At 40.1% G+C, this 17053-nt stretch overlaps 1 protein-coding gene across 9 annotated transcripts in view; it reads right to left on the bottom strand.

Moving 5' to 3' along the window:
- The window catches only part of FRYL (FRY like transcription coactivator), a 272325-nt gene that overhangs the window by 68011 nt on the left and 187261 nt on the right, over window positions 1-17053 (bottom strand). For all 9 annotated transcript variants that reach the window (XM_043572703.1, XM_043572706.1, XM_043572705.1 and 6 more), the window contains 8 exons: window positions 13246-13418; window positions 11036-11196; window positions 10410-10520; window positions 9461-9615; window positions 9077-9176; window positions 7224-7392; window positions 751-1010; window positions 248-388 (listed from right to left, as the gene is read on the bottom strand). In XM_043572703.1, coding sequence (XP_043428638.1) covers window positions 248-388; window positions 751-1010; window positions 7224-7392; window positions 9077-9176; window positions 9461-9615; window positions 10410-10520; window positions 11036-11196; window positions 13246-13418 — 1270 coding nt within the window. The remainder of the gene's footprint in view (window positions 1-247; window positions 389-750; window positions 1011-7223; window positions 7393-9076; window positions 9177-9460; window positions 9616-10409; window positions 10521-11035; window positions 11197-13245; window positions 13419-17053) is intronic.

Genomic DNA, 17053 nt, shown 5'->3' with positions numbered 1-17053 from the left:
CCACTGGATTGAAATGCCTGGAACCTCGATTCAATATGCATTATTGAATCGCCTGTCATAAAGGCTAGATGATACCGGCTGAATGAAGCAATGAATAAATGCATGCGCTATTTCCTGGCGGGGTCCTCACTGTGGCCCCCTGCTTTGCCTCTGCTGGTCTACTACTGCCCACACTCTGCCACAATAAGAAACCAGGTAAATATTATTAAGCACAACAATTTTTTTTTTAATGAACCTGAATACATACATAAGGCAAGAGGCTTGGTTCACTATTCACTCCGCAAATGCTGATCAGAAAGTGCAAAATTATTTTCAGGTTTTTTGGCCAGCCATCTGCAAGTGTGGTCCACACGTTCTCCACCTCCGACCAGGCCAGCTCATCACCATACTAGATGCAGGATACACAACACACACTTCAGTGACGACTGCTTGTTAAACACCAAACTTGTCAGAGCACGAAACATTAGAAAATGATGATTTCATACACAGCTTGAATCTTTTCCATACTCCAGAGGAACAATCATTTCTTCCAACAAATGCAAACATAAACATCATTAACCATATATGATTTTGTCTCCTCCCCTGAAAACCTAATTTTACATCTAATGAGAAGTGCTTTGAATAAAGGAGTTTATAAAGCGTATCTGGTTATCACAGGATTGCCTAATCTTTCCCTCTATTTCTAACCTTTTTCACTCCTCTTAACTCAATAATCCTGTGCAGCAACCGCTAACACAAGCCCCATTTTACCTTTGCTGTCATGTACATTAGGTTGTTCAAAACCATCGCCGTGGCTTGTGGGGACCCCCAGCCTTCTCCTCGCAACCAGCGCCTGCTAGTCACCATAAGTTCTCGGTCTTTTAAGGAGTCGTCTTCCTCTTCATTGTGTCGCCTCGCCGTGGGCAAAGGTTTTAAATCTACCAACTCGATGTTGTTCATCCACGGTAACAGGTAGTGTAGCATTACTTGCCTCCCGGCAGGGTGAGCCGTCTGAATTCTCTGGCTTATCTCTGTAATTGAAAACAAGCCAAAAGTGGGAACCACCGGTATCATTTCAGTTTCTTCTGATTTGTAATTAATGTCCACAACTCATTCTTCGAGAAGAAGCAGCCAAGATTTTATTTTTAACAATTATGAGTGCTGTTTCTCCTGTTAATAAATTTCACCTCAATGGCATCATAAAGAAAACTAACAACTAACAAAAATCAGATCCTACTTTTATATAAAATACTTTTGGTGGCTCTGACATATAAATGCTTATGCATTATTGGTGGGACTGTAAAATGGTGCGACCACTAGGGTAAACAGTATGGCAGCTCCTTGAAAAGTTAAAACTAGAACTACCATATTATCCAGCAATCCCACTTCTGTATATATATATCCAAAAGAATTGAAAGCAGGGTCTCAAAGAGATATTTGCATACCCACATTCATAGCAGCACTATTCACAACAGTCAAGAGGTGAAAGCAATCCAAATGTCCACTGACAAGTAGATGGATAAACAAAATGTGTTATGTATATATACATATATGTGTATATATACACATATACACATATATGTATATATGCACATATATACATATACACACACACACACACACACACACACACACACACACACACATATTCATTCTTGCAATGGAAGAATTCCTTCCATAAAGAAGAAGGAAATTCTGTTGTGCCACAACATGAATGAACCTTGGGGTAATTATGCTAAGTGAAACAAAAACACAAACACTAAATAATTCTTTTTATAGGCAATATCTAAAATAATCAATTTCATAGAAATAGAAACTACAACGGTGGTTAGCAGGAGGTAGGGAGTAGGGGCAAAAGGGAAGTTCTTTAGTGGCTATAGAGTTTCAGCTCGACAGGGTGAAAAATTTCTAGAGATCAATTTCACAACAATGTTAACATACCGAACACTATTGAACTATAAACATCTAAAATGATTCCTACAGTAAATTTTATGATGTCTTTTTACCTCAGTAAATACATACATGTAATTATAAGATAAAAGACAGTCTTTTTACATAGATTACTTTAAACTGACCCATGAAAAATCTCCATATTTTGGTTCTATATAGGGGAGACTCTTATGATGTACTTGTTACTTTCACATTCATCTCATTTTTTTCAACGTTTATTTATTTTTGGGACAGAGAGAGACAGAGCATGAATGGGGGAGGGGCAGAGAGAGAGAGGGAGACACAGAATCGGAAACAGGCTCCAGGCTCTGAGCCATCAGCCCAGAGCCTGACGCGGGGCTCGAACTCATGGACCGAGAGATCGTGACCTGGCTGAAGTCGGACACTTAACCGACTGCGCCACCCAGGCGCCCCTCACATTCATCTCATTTAATGATGGTAATAAATCTGTGAGGTAGACAGAGTCTAAGTAATCTGCCTAAGTCAGAAATGAATCGCGTGCCAAAGTATTCAAACACAAGGTTGATTCCAAAGCCCATATGCCTTTATACACAGCTAAATTTCCAAAAGTCACTTTAAATAAACATCTTCTTTTTCCTTGGCCCCCCCTTTTGCCCACCAGGTCTTGGTAGTTATTTACTCATTAAAAGGAGTAAATATAGGGGCACCTGGGTGGCTCAGTAGGTTGGGCGTCTGACTTCAGCTCAGGTCATTGTATCAAAGTTATGGAGTTCGAGCTCCATATTGGGCTCTCTGCTGTCAGTGCAGAGCCTGCTTTGGATTCTCTCTCTTTCTCTCTCTCTCTCTCTCAAAAATAAATATTTTTTACAAAAGCAGTAAATACAGAAGTGTAGTGATTTGGAACTTGGCTCTGGAACTGCACACACATGGGTCTGAATCCCAGTTCTACCACAAACAAGCTGCTTGGCCTAGGGCCAACCTGTCAACCTCTGATCCTCGATTTATTATTGTGTGAGAAGAGGGTGACAAAAGCAGATGCCTCATGGGATTACTGTGCACATTCAAAATAGTGCCAATCAAGTGCTCAGTCCCATGCTTTCTGGTTATAACCAGAACTATTCAGAAATTAGAATAATGGGGCGCCTGGGTGGCGCAGTCGGTTGAGCGTCCGACTTCAGCCAGGTCACGATCTCGCGGTCCGTGAGTTCGAGCCCCGCGTCGGGCTCTGGGCTGATGGCTCGGAGCCTGGAGCCTGTTTCCGATTCTGTGTCTCCCTCTCTCTCTGCCCCTCCCCCGTTCATGCTCTGCCTCTCTCTGTCCCCAAAATAAATAAACGTTGGGAAAAAAAAAAATTAAAAAAAAAAAGAAATTAGAATAATCCTTCCTATTAATACATTAATGTTAGTGCCTCCGGTATGAAATGAAAGCCCTGGAGCTCTCAAAGTAGTTGAAGGAAGAGGTCGGACTAGGGGAGAGGTGGTGTGTGTGGGAACTGGGGCCACAGCAACAGCAGTGGCCTCCCTCAGGGAGACAGGGTCTCTTGAGAAGGAGGCCTGGGATGGAACTCTGGGAACGCGATGACTTCAGATAGAAGAAAAGAATCCACCAAAAGTGACAGAAAAGGAATACCTCACAGTAGAAGGAAAACTAGGAAATATTAAATTTCTAGAAATCGGGGCGCCTGGGTGGCGCAGTCGGTTGAGCGTCCGACTTCAGCCAGGTCACGATCTCGCGGTCCGTGAGTTCGAGCCCCGCGTCGGGCTCTGGGCTGATGGCTCAGAGCCTGGAGCCTGTTTCCGATTCTGTGTCTCCCTCTCTCTCTGCCCCTCCCCTGTTCATGCTCTGTCTCTCTCTGTCCCAAAAATAAGTAAACGTTGAAAAAAAATTAAAAAAAAAAAAAAAAAATTTCTAGAAATCAAGAGAGGTCAGAATGTTAAAAAATGGAAGGTGACTGACATTAATTGCTGGGCAAAGTAGCAAACAGATTGAAGACCAGAAGCTACTGATTAGATTCAGCAGTGGGAAAGCCTTCAATAAGTTTACAAAGAGGAAACTCAAGCTAACGGAGTCTTAAGGCTATTTATGAAGATGCATGAGGGTGGAGGGCATGATAAAAGTGGATGCAGACACTCAAGGCAAGGTAAAGGGGCAGGAGATGGGGCAGGTGGCTGTACAGGGGCGCCCGGGTGGCTCAGTCAGTTGAGCGTCTGACTTTGGCTCAGGTCATGATCTCGCGACTCATGAGTTCGAGCCCCGTGTCGGGCTCTGCGCTGGCAGCACAGAGCCTGGAGCCTGCTTCTGCCTCTGTGTCTCCCTCTCTCTCTCTCTCTCTCTCTCTGCCCCTAACCCACTCGCTTTCTGTCTCGGTCTCTCTCAAAAATAAATAAACATGAAAAAAAAATTAATAAAGAAGAAGTGGGTGTATAGGAGGAAAACGATGGGAAGAGCAAGGGTGGGAAGGGCCAGGGAGGGGACAACATTTAAAGATTTCCGCAAGTGGTCCAGAGAGAGGAAGGGGAGGGACCCTCATATTTCAAAGTGGGCAAAGTTTACATTGACAGCTGTACTCTACAACCCCTAAGAAGCACTGTGCTCATCTTGCCTTGGAAACAATCAGAATGAAAACTGCACTGAGTAGGTTTACAGGCTATATTTTGGTTTAGAATAAACCATTTTAAGCAAAGCAGTTATAATTAACCAATCCTACTGACAAGGGCGTCTGATGACAGAACTGAAGGAAAAGGGACAAGGTGACTGAGCTGTGGGCATGGTCTACACTCATATCAGCTGCCATCCCGACCCATTTCTGAAGCTCTGAGACTCCGCTGGACTGTTCTGCTCTCTGTGTAGGAGCCCTGAGAAGAAGGCCAGCAGCAGCATCAGTGGCCATGGCGGTCACTGCTTTGCACCGATGACCATGCACACGGATCCTGAAAGGGCTGTCAGGACTGTGGGAGTTACGGAAAAGGAAGGGCTCGGTCACTGCCATCTACCGGTACAAACCAAACAGGCAAACCACTTTAAGATTGAATGTTACAGGAATTTAAATCGCCCCCCCCCCCCCCCCAGTCAGGTCAGTGAGGGATGGGGAATACTTCCACTACTGAAATGGAGGCTGTGGAAAGATGCCCGAAGAAGGTGAAGGTCACCATGTCTTGACTAAATGAAAGAAAGGGTCCACAGGAGAACTTTCTAATCCCCTGGATGTCCATTTTGGTGCCTGTCCAATTCTCAGACTAAAATAAGATCTTGTTACAAGTGAAAAGTAGAAAAACCAGCTAAGTGTTCGGTGTTAAAATCAACTCTTCGGTGAAAATTCAAGAACTACAGGAGAACTTGCAATAGTGTCCATTGGGCAGAAGGTTAAACTAGATTTTAAACAAAAATTGTCCTAAAGCTGAGTCTTGGCAGATCCAGATAGAGAGCACATCTTGCCTGACACACAGTCCCTCTGTTTTAGACGCTCGCGGCAGGAATAGTTGTTGGCCCCAAGGAAAGGAAATTGAACCAGAAAGCAATGTGGGATCCTAAGCGATAGTTTTGCTTAAGGCACTGCAGGCCCTTTCCCTATGATTACAGGTTTTCCTTAAAGAAAGAAACCTGGATCCTTATCTCTGCCCATTTTTATTATTAATGACAGACCAATGCACAAGATAAGTTATATACTAGAAGACTCAGGAAGCTCTGTGTCTACCAAAGAAATGTTTTTATTTATTTCTATTTTTAAGTATATTTCTTCATTTAATTTTTAAAATGTATTTATTTTGAGAGAAACAGAGACAATGCAAGTCAGGGAGGGGCAAAGAGAGGGAGAGAGGGAGAGGGAAAGGGAGAGGGAGAGGGAGAGGGAGAGGGAGAGGGAGAGGGAGAGGGAGAGGGAGAGGGAGAGGGAGAGGGAGAGGGAATCCCAAGCAGGCTCCATGCTGCTAGCACAAAGCCTGGCACAGGGCTTGAACTCATGAAACCATAAGATCATGACCTGAGCCAAAACCAAGAGTCAGACGCTTAACCAACTGAGCCACCCAGGCCCAGCTATTTATTTTGAAAGCGAGTGAGACAGAACACAGGAGGGGCAGACACAGAGGGAGACAGAGAGAATACCAAGCAGGTTCCATATTGCCAGTGCAGAACCCAATGTGGGGCTCAATCTCACATACCATGAGATCACGATCTGAGCCAAAATCAAGTGTCAGTCACTTAACTGACTGAGCCACCCAGGCACCCCTATTTTTATTTTTTTTTTAATGTTTATTTATTTATTTTGAGAGAAAGAAAGAGGGAGAGAGAAAGAACGTGCATGTATGCAAGGTGGGGAGGGGCAGATACAGAGAATTCTAACCACACTCTGTGCTATCAGTGCAGAGCCCAACACAGGGCTCAATCTCACAAACTGTGAGATAATAAGATGAGCCAAAATCAAGAGTCAGAAGCTTAACTGACCGAGCCACACACAGGTGCCACAAGAAATATTTTAATTTAATTATTTTCTTTAAAGCTCATGTTGTTGAGAGAGAGAAAGGGTGCACATGCACACAAGCAGAGGAGGGGCAGAGAAAGAGGGAGAGAATCCCAAGCAGGCTCTGCACCATCAGCGGGCAGCCCGCTGTGGGGCTTAATCCCGGGAATTGCAAGGTTATGACCTGAGATGAAATCAAGAGTCTGATGCTTGGGGCGCCTGGGTGGCTCAGTCAGTTAAGCATCCGACTTCAGCTCAGGTCATGATCTCGTGGTTTGTGAATTCAAGCTCCACGTCAGGCTCTGTGCTGACAGCATCCTGCTTTGGATTCTGTGTCTCCTTCTCTCTCTGACCCTCCCTCCACTCACAGTTTCTCTCTTTCTCTCTCTCTCTGTCTCCAAAATAAACATAAAAAAAGTCTGATGCTCAACCAACTGAGCCACCCAGGCACCCCTCCAAACATGTTTTTAAATTGCATGTGAAGCCCCTCTTTTTTTTTTTCCCCCCACTTTTTGCAAGGCAAAGAAGAAAGGAAGGCAAAGTGAGAAGCCTGGAAAGACTTCATTAATAAGAAATGTACATATCATGAGGGGATTAGTATTAAGAGTTCTTATTAAAGAAAAAACATTCTCTCACATAAAGGCATGTTTTATTTTAGGGGTGTCTGGCTGGCTCAGTCAGAGGAGTGTGCGACTCTTGATCTTGGGGTCATGAGTTTGAGCCCCACATGTGGTGTACAGATAAATAAAGAAAGAAAACTTTAAAGACATGTTTTGTTTTGATTCAACCTCAAATTTCATATACGTAAAATGTCCTAAAAGTAGCTATTTAGAAACGATTCCTAACGAAAACCCACTAACCAGTTCAATGATCATACCTGAGAACATGGCGAGAGTTAGCTCAGGATAAGCCCTTGCTAACTCCTCAGATAACTGATAATATGAAACAGAATACAGGTGCGGCAGAGGAGACAGCTGGCTAAGTACTCCATCTGTTCTCTGAACTTCCAATTTGTGAGCATAGCGAAACATCTTCGGTTCCAGGATCTGCAGGAATGTAAAGATTTCATGAGTCCTCTAAATTTCAGCTATAATCGAAAAATAAAATCTTCTCACAAGAATTATTCCCGCTTAAAAATAATACAGGTATGTATATTGAAAGTATTCCAGATGTTAATTTCTTTTTTTTCGTTTTTCTTTTTTCAGCATTTATTTATTTTTGAGAGAGAGAGAGACAGAGCATGAGTGGGGGAGGGACAGAAAGAGGGGGAGACACAGAATCCGAAGCAGGCTCCAGGCTCTGAGCTGTCAGCACAGAGCCTGACACAAGGCTTGAACCTACAAGCCGTGAGATCATGACCTGAGCCGAAGTCAGATGCTTAACCGACTGAGCCACCCAGGCGCCCCAAGATGTTAATTTCTAATTCCTAGAAATGTTTGCAAAGGATCTGTAATTGTTTACAAGGCTTTATATTCCTTGAGCTTAATGCCAACAGTTTGAGGCAGTAGCAGTCTGAAAATGACTTAAGCAACTTACTATACTATTACTTGAAGAAAATTTACCACTTCCCAGTTCAAAAACAGGATTATATGAAACATGTATAAGTGAAAAAAAATCTTCAAATAGATCTTGGTTACATACAGATCAAATAAGGAATATGATTTAAAAATTCTTGGGGCGCCTGGGTGGCTCAGTCAGTTAAGCGGCCGACTTCGGCTCAGGTCATGATCTCACGGTCCGTGAGTTCGAGCCCCGAGTCGGGTTCTGTGCTGACAGCTCAGAGCCTGGAGCCTGTTTCAGATTCTGTGTCTCCCTCTCTCTGACCCTCCCCTGTTCATGCTCTGTCTCTCCCTCTCTCAAAAATAAATAAATCGTTAAAAAAAAAAAATTTAAAAATTCTTTAACATTACACTATATAGAGAGTGATACCACTGAACTTTCTTCCTAATTAATTAAGACATTAGGGTGTAATTCCTGAGATGGTCACAACCACCATCAATACCACTTTAAGCCCTCTGGAAAAACCAGCATCTAATTGAATCTCATTCTTGGTTAAAAGAGAAAAATCTCACCCTATTAACAATTAGATATTGTATGATGATGGAATATCCATGCTTGGGAAGTAAACTTTCTATGTTATTTTTCTTGGTCTAATAAAGAAAAATTATACAAGGTCATCAAAGAAGAGCTAATTACTTTTTACTTTGCTCTCAAAAAATCATTTGGCTCATATTATTCTTATCTGAAAGGTCCTGACCACTCAATTTGTGTAAGTACTTGCACACATATAGGCACATACAGGTGCATGTGTGGGAGTATATATGTGACCCCTTTGTAATACACTTCTGAACAGTCTGTATTATTTGTAGACTTAAGTGACCCATATTATCTTTGTCTTCTATTTGTAATGATAATCAGGAATTGATACCATGTCGCCCCACTGAAAATAAAGCTGAATATTTATAGACTTTTAAGGCAAGAATAGATAGCAATGCTTCATGAAATCCTCAATAAGAAATATTTTAACTATGGGCGCCTGGGTGGCTCAGCTGGTTAAGCATCGGACTCTGGATCTCTGCTCCAGCCCTGTGTTGGGCTCTGCGTGGACAGTGTGGAGCCTGCTCGAGATTCTCTCTCTCCTTCTCTCTCTGCCCGTCCCCTGCTTGCACTCTTTCTCTCTCAAAAATAAATAAACTTAAAAAATATTTTAACTAATATTTGCTTACCTACCTGTAAAAGTTGCATAGCAACCTCATAGATGCTTCGAGAAGAATCAGCTGCTTTAAACAGGATCAGATTCAGGAGCATCACTGTATCACACTGATAATCCCTAGGGACAAATTTTACATGTTAGGTAAATGTTTAGAGGCTTTCACACCATTAATAAATATGATACACAAAGGGCGGAGCTGCAGACATGCAGCTTTTAAAGCAATGAAGTGACTAGGGGTTTGTTTTTAAGGCAAAAGGTACAACAGATGCACGGTGATCGTTATTCTTATTTTGGTTACATTTCATTAGAGCTCAGGGAAGCAAAACACTGGTTTCTTAGTATTTTTCTTTAAAAAAAAAAAAAAAAGCTAAATAAAATATGAAAGCCAGTATCTAGAGTACCTGTTCTGGAATACATTAGCTATGGCTTTAAAGCAGCCAGCTGCCACTCTCTTGGAACCAGTGTAACATCGGTCCACAGCCCAGTACATCAGGTTGCTCTGATCCGGGTTCAGCTCCAGCAGTAATGTAACTGCTTCACAGCCCAACTGATGAACCTAAAGAAAGGTCACAAGATTGCCCGGGAGAAAGAAATTTATATAACTACTTCCCCATATTTTTATTCAAATAACACAGTATATATATTTATTGTATTTAAGCACAAATCTCAGTCTCCTTTTGTTCAACCTCTTCTCATTTTATTTAGCCAAAAGGAAACCAATGACATGGATAAACTATACTTTTTCCACAAGACTCTACGTAGTACAATTCTCTCCTCCAGCAGAGCCCTAAAGGCGGCTGATGAATATGCACAGTGATTCAGTGCTTTCAGAAAAGTGAGTTATTAACCTCTCCAGTTATTTTTATCAAGCTTTATTCTTGTCTCGGATAACCTAATACAAAAATTATTCTGAGGGGAAAAAAATGTAAGTTCTATTTTAAATTGTGAAGTCTATGCATGTACAGCAGGAGAATAAAGAATAGGGAAGACAAGAAAGATTAATTGGGGAGTGGTCAAAAAAAATGAAATTAAGCATAACAAATAACATGTATTTCTTCCATGGAGCTCAACGTATTCTATATTAATATACTTTAGATTTAGAACCCTATTGTGAGATATATGTACACACTATTATATTAACCCTATAATAATTAACATTATTTAAGTAATAAGAATTAGAAAATTCTTAAATTGTTGCATCCTATTTAATTTTATATAATATGCTTTTTGTTTATATTCTAATATGTCTCCTATTAAAAAAAAAAAGATTGATTTTCAATGGGTCATACTGTAACTCCAAACAATGTAGTGCCATTCATTATGAAATCTTAAAGGAACTGTCATAATTACCTTTTTGTCCAGAGAGTCCAAAATGTTATCCAACCATTTGTACAAATAGCCATCTGATGAAAGTCCTACATTATCTGCAACAGGGCCACAACATAGTACAGCAGACATAGCCTTCAAACAATAATATTAGAATTACATTTAAAACATTTAAGAGGTTATATGTTGGCTGTTTAATGTGAAGAGGCAGGATATTTTTATTCATGCTTATGTGGCCACAATACCTTTCATTCTTTACAAAGAAAAGCGTAATAGTAATTTTTGAAACTAAGTAATTTATTATGAGTAGTAAGTGAATGGATGATATCAAATTAGGCATGGAGTTTGAACAGTACTGGAAGAGAAGAGGGGGGAAAAAGACGGAGAAAAAGTACTTAAGAAGCAATCCTCAGTTCTTTAAGAAAATAGTGTTTAAATTTTGGGTGGATTCTGTAACTTCTTTGCGTTGTATTTTATGCATTTAAATAAGCATACAGTATAAGTGTTTTCATACAGCAGGCAAATATTTATTCTAATGTTCTCAAGGTACTAAGAAGAAATCTATCCTCTTTACAATACTAGGCAATGAGAGACAAAAAAATTTACACTCTCCACGTAAGAAAAAAGAAAGCAGATTTCTAAGTAAATACCTTTAGGGCACAGTACTGATGTCTGTTAATTTGCATATTTCTGTCACTGTATCTGTCCAAGGGTGTAAACATGATGCTGAAAGGGCCTGCCCAGTGACTGAACAGCATAAACAGACTGTGACGAAGGCTCTGTTGAGGGAAGATACTTCTTCTCTGGTGCACTGTGAATAAAAAATAGATGGGAAAACAATGATTCCCATTTCCCTTTATTTTAATGTGCATGCCAACTTATTTGGCATTGAATATGCAATATTATAAAAAAGAAAGCAAAAGTTTTTATCTTAAACTGCCAAAAACCTCCTCCGTGGCAGAAATCATTTCCACATACGCGAGCCACAGGAACAGGGCTGAGACTATGACACCACGCAGCATAGCGTTGTGAGAGAGTCAGGACCCGCAAGCACGATTTCAAGGGAGGTACGAGGACCCTGCCTCTCTCCCTGGCTGTTGCTGCTTACACGGCAAGCGGGGCCGAGACATCAACACAAACACAACTCTGGATCTCGGTTCAATGTCAAGTGAAATCTTTGGACGAGATAAGTTGTTTTTAAGCTGTATGTTTTTAGCAGCACAGCTGTCTTTGTCAAAGAATCAACAGTCCTTACATGGAATCTTGATACACAAAACAGACAAAGGAGGGGCTGATCTACTTGAACTCAGGGGTAAGGCCTAGAGTCCAAACCCATTCTGCTGCCTCTTGCTGCTGGCAGCAGAGGAAAAACGACACAGTTTGAAAAGGACTGGTTGAGATGATCTCTGCGGATTCTCTCCACGTTAAAATTCCATCTACAAATTCTCGGTGTCAATCCTTGTTGAAGAAACCCAATAGTATCTTAATGAGCCAATCTGGAAGTTGTAGAAAAATGTTTAGTAATGGACTAAATTCTATCTTTATGTTAATGGGCTTCAGATCAGAAAAGTTAGAGGGAAAGAATGCTCTTTCCCTCTAACTGGCATCATTTCCTCTAAAGTTCCAAATAGGGCTCCTGCACTTGAAATTAAGGTACCTAAGAAATGCTTACTGGACTCTCTTATAAAATACAACCCATGCTCTTACTTTAAAAGCCAACTGTTTGCATGTATTTTTAAAGCTAACAAAATTATTCTTTTTCAGAGAAAAAGAAAAAAATTGTATTTACATTTATACCAAAGGCTACAGTCACATTTCTATGTCTTACACTTGTACAGAATTTATGGCTTTTTAAGACGTAATTGCATAAATTAATATTTCTGGTGCCTAAACCACTATCTGCCATTTGGTAGGTACTCAACAATAGGTACAATGACCTTAAAGGAACCAGTCAATAACACTGTATCTTTGGTATATTTGGTATCTTTGGTAACTGCAGCCTACACCCTTCTTCCATTACTCAAAAATATCTTGTAATTCTATTCTCATTACTATTTCTTTTTGCTTACTAGACCTAGAACAAGTCTGTCTAAAGAAGCTTATCCGAGGGGCACCTGAGTGGCTCAGTCAGTTAAGCGTCCGACTTTGGCCCGGTCATGATTTCATGGCTCATGAGTTCGAGGCCTACTTCAGGCTCTATGCTGACAGCTCAAAGCCTGGAGCCTACTTCGGATTCTGTGTCTCCTTCTGTCTCTGCCCCTCCCTGGCTCGCACTCTGTCTCTCTCTCCTTCAAAAATAAACATTAAAAAAAATTTTTTTTAAATAAAAGAATAGAATTTTTAAAAATAAAAATAATAGAAGAATATTCTATTGACTTCTTAAATTTTTTGTTAGTGTCTTGATTATCATTAAAAATCTAGGTGGGGTTGTTTTTTGATTTCTACTCACACCACTAACTGAAAGCTAAAACAAACGCTTTCCATCCATGTTATGCTGACATATTTTCCACTATGTTTTAGCTGCTTTAGCACCTGAGACTGCAAACCCTGATGGGAAAAAAATATATGACGGTCGCTTAATAATTCAATAATGTTTTAAGAAACTGAAAATAGGGGTGCCTGGATGGCTCAGTCAGTTAAGCATCCGACTTCGGCTCAGGTCATGATCTCACAGTTCGTGTGTTCGAGCCCCTTATCGGGCTCTGTGCTGACAGCTTAGTGCCTGGAGCCTGCTTCAAATTCTGTGTGTCCCTCTCTCTCTGCTCCTCCCCCACTCATGCTCTGTCTCTCTCTCCTCCAAAAATAAATAAAAACATTAAAAAAAAAATTAAAAAAAAAAAAAGAAACTGAAAAAAATTACCTGGAACATTCTGAATGATATTCGCCACTAAGGCACTAAAATGGCATCGTATATCCTTCAGTGTGTCAGAGTCTTTCTCATTTTCTGCTTCCAGGAGTTGTCGAGTTAAATCTACATATTCCAATAAAGTGTTGTTGAGGAAATGTGTTTCATTATCAAGGCCACCACTTGCACTGAAAATATTGGAAAAAAAAAAAGAAAATGTGATTTTAAATTGTAATTTCAATCAAAATAAATTCCTAGTAATCAAACCAGAATAATACACAGTAGACCCTTAAACAATGGGGGGGCTTGGGGTACCCACTCACACCACTCCAGTCAAAAATCTGTATATAACTTTTAACTCCACAAAACTTAGCAATTAATAGCCTATTGTTGGCTGGATACCTTGCCGATAACATAAACTGTTGATGAACATATATATTGCATGTCATACATATTATGTACTATATTCTTGCAATAAAGACAGACAAAATGAAATCATAAGAGAAAACACATTTATATTACTGTACTGTTAAAATTCACATACAAGTGGGCCTGTGCAGCTCGAATCTATGTTCAAGGATCAACTGTGTATTAAAACTTGGCATGGTCATGATAGTGTGCAACTTAATATACAAAAATTAAATGAACGTGATTTTGGCTTACAAATATGAGATAGATTGTGCTTTTTTAAAGTTTATTTTAGGAGACAGAGCATGTGAGTAAGGGAGGGGCAGAGACAGAGGGATAGAGAGAATCCCAAGCAGGGTCTGCACTGTTAGCACAGAGCCTAATGCAGGGCTCGATCCTATGACTCTGAAATCATGACCTCAGTTGAAATCAAGAGTTGGACACTTGACTGAGCCACCCAGGTGTTCCTAGATGATGCTTCTTCCTCTTCTTTTTTTTTTTTTAATGTTTATTTTTGAGAGAGAGAGAGAGAGAGAGAGAGAGCGCGAGCGTGAATGGGGGAGGGGCAGAGACAGAGGGAGACACAGAATCCAAAGCAGGCTCCAGGCTCTGAGACGTCAGTACAGAGCCTGATGCGGGGCTCAACCCCACGAGCCATGAGATCATGACCCAAGCTAAAGTCAGATGCTCAATCTACTGAGCCACCCAAGTGCCCCTAGATGGTGCTTCTTAATCAAGAAACTACTGCAATTTATATTATTCAATTCCATATCTGCTTTTAATCGACTATTCTGAGAGCTGAGTGTTATTCCTTCTCTGGCAAAATATATAGTTTTTCAAAATAAGGAAATAAGGAGGCATACGGGATAGGAAGGATCGGTTCAGAAGGGTAGAAAGAAGAAAGACTAGCTCTATATATTCTCCTGGTTGCCACACATATTCATATCATGCCTTTAGCATAATCAATCAAATATCCATTAGGTATTTATTCTCTGCAAGATTCTAAAACAGGTAGTACTAGGGGCACAAAACTTTAAGAGAATTCAAGTATGAGTGGTGGTTTTCAAGTCTTCTTATACCCGTGGAATTGTCTCAAAAATCTGCAGTAATTTTTTCCCTGAGGCAAGGGCTCTCTGCCTGGAAACCAAAGACCAGAAAGGCTCCTTTGGTTAGTCAGAAGTCTTGAGTTCCAGTCTTGTTCCATTGTTTATAAAGGATTTGACCAGTAGCTACCTCAGAGCATTTTAGTAAGACTATAAATGAGTTACTATGCAAGAAAGAGAAAATGAAATCATAAAAGAAAATGAATCATAATCTTATTAGTAAACCATAAGTGCTATATAAATGATGATGTTACATTACATTCATTTTGATCAGTTTTCCTTGCTTTATTTGAAAAGTACTTCTAAAACAAAAGATTTTAAAAGTAAACCTAATTTTTAATAGTTGTGAAGAGCTTCTTGTAAACATCGTAGGAGTGGCCTGGTTGGCTCAGTTGGTTAAGCATCTGACTTCGGCTCAGGTCATGATCTCACAATTCGTGAGTTCAAGTGCTGACAGCTCAGAGCCTGGAGCATGCTTCAGATTTTGTCTCCTCTCTCTCCCTGCCCCTTGCCCACTTGCATGTGCTCTCTCAAAAGAATAAACATCCTAAAGCCATGAAAACAAGAGTAAGGAATCACCATGGTATTACAGCATCTTAAAAATATCAGTCTACAATAAAAATATGTTCAATGAATTCATAATGAAATGTGTCCCCTCCCTTTTTTTGAGAGAGAAAAGGTGCAAGTGAGAGAGGGGCTGAGAGAGGGTGTGTGTGTGGGGGGGAGAGAGAGAGAGAGAGAGAAGCAGGGCTCACCCAAGCAGGGCTCATGTTCACCCCAAATGGAGCTCGAGCTCACCCGACGCGGAGCTCGAACTCAAGAACCATGAGATCATGACCTGAGTTGAAGTCAGATGCTGAATGACTGAGCCACCCAGGCACCTTTCTTTTCTTTTCTTTTCCTTTTTTTTTTTTTTTTTTTTGAAATGTTTCCCTTTATTCCTTAAATGAATGTTTTTAATTTCTGAGTCATGATTTATTATTGGATGGGAAACCAATTTAATAGACTGCAACCTGACCCAGAATAAAACATTCATTCATTTAACAAATATTCATTGAGTACTTCCTATGCATGAGGCACACAGGATCAGCTTGAGGAACAAAACAAAGATCCCTGCCTTCTTGGCATTCTGAACTCATCTTTTTTGCCTTAATCAAGGAAATAAAAAGTCCATAATAGCAACAGCCTTATAGGATTACTTTCTCTTAAAAAAAAATCAAACAAAACCAAAACCATAACTGTGTTCAAAACCATTACTGCCCAATGGTGAGTACAGCTTTTGCAGTTAAATTTTAAATACACCAACATCCTGCAGTTCCCCAAAATAGTACCATTCAAAGATTCTCCATTCACTAACGTTACATTAAAAGCAACAACCAAAAAAAGATCCAGGTATGTATTAGGTTGTTGATTTTTTTGCATGAAGCCCAGCATGTTTCAAATTCTCTTTTCCTGACTTCCACTGTTTTATTTTGTGTAGGACAAAAAAAAGGAATGATGTTTCTTTTTCCTTCTTCTCATTTGCTTTTCATTTACTATAAAAGAAAAGGTAATCGGTGGTTTAAATTCTCTTTAATTAAAGCTCTATTTTTGAAAGCACTTGTCAAAAAAGCACTTGATGCGAACTATGAAAGGGAGGAGGTACTCAGAAATAAGCAGGACAATGCCAGAGTAACAACACTGCACTATTATTAACATTCTTTTTTCCGCAGGATCTCTTTTCAGTTACCTTTTTTTGAAGATGATCAGATCTCTCTTTTTTTCCCTCCTTCAATAAACAGTCAGGTAACACGTTATCTTTCCTAAGGAAATAGGTAGTTCTCAACCCAAAGCTGATGGAATTTTCCTCGAGGGGCTGGTCTTAGTGCCAAAATGCCTTTATTCTAACAATGTCTTCATTGGGGAAGGGTGGAAAGTTATGAATTATGATTTATGTTCATGGATTTTGTGATTTTCCCCAATAGGATAGACTAATAGATGACTGGGATAAATTTGTAAACTTTATAGTGTTTAGCCTATATATATATATACATCTATCTATCTATCTATCTATCTAGATGTATAGATAGATGTATATATATATGATTTTACAGTCTACAAGAAATACATCTTTATTTTTATTTATTTATTTTTTTAACGTTTATTTATTTTTGAGGCAGGGAGAGACAGAGCATGAACAGGGGAGGGTCAGAGAGAGGGAGACACAGAATCTGAAACAGGCTCCAGGCTCTGAGCTGTCAGCACAGAGCCCGACGCGGGGCTCAAACTCACGGACCTTGAGATCATGACCTGAGCTGAAGTCGGCCGCTTAA

This window comes from Prionailurus bengalensis, chromosome B1, assembly GCF_016509475.1.
Source record: "Prionailurus bengalensis isolate Pbe53 chromosome B1, Fcat_Pben_1.1_paternal_pri, whole genome shotgun sequence".
NCBI classification, from domain to species: Eukaryota; Metazoa; Chordata; class Mammalia; order Carnivora; family Felidae; genus Prionailurus; species Prionailurus bengalensis.
Note: the sequence above shows the minus strand (reverse complement) of the source record. Positions and strands in the feature narration are given on the sequence as shown.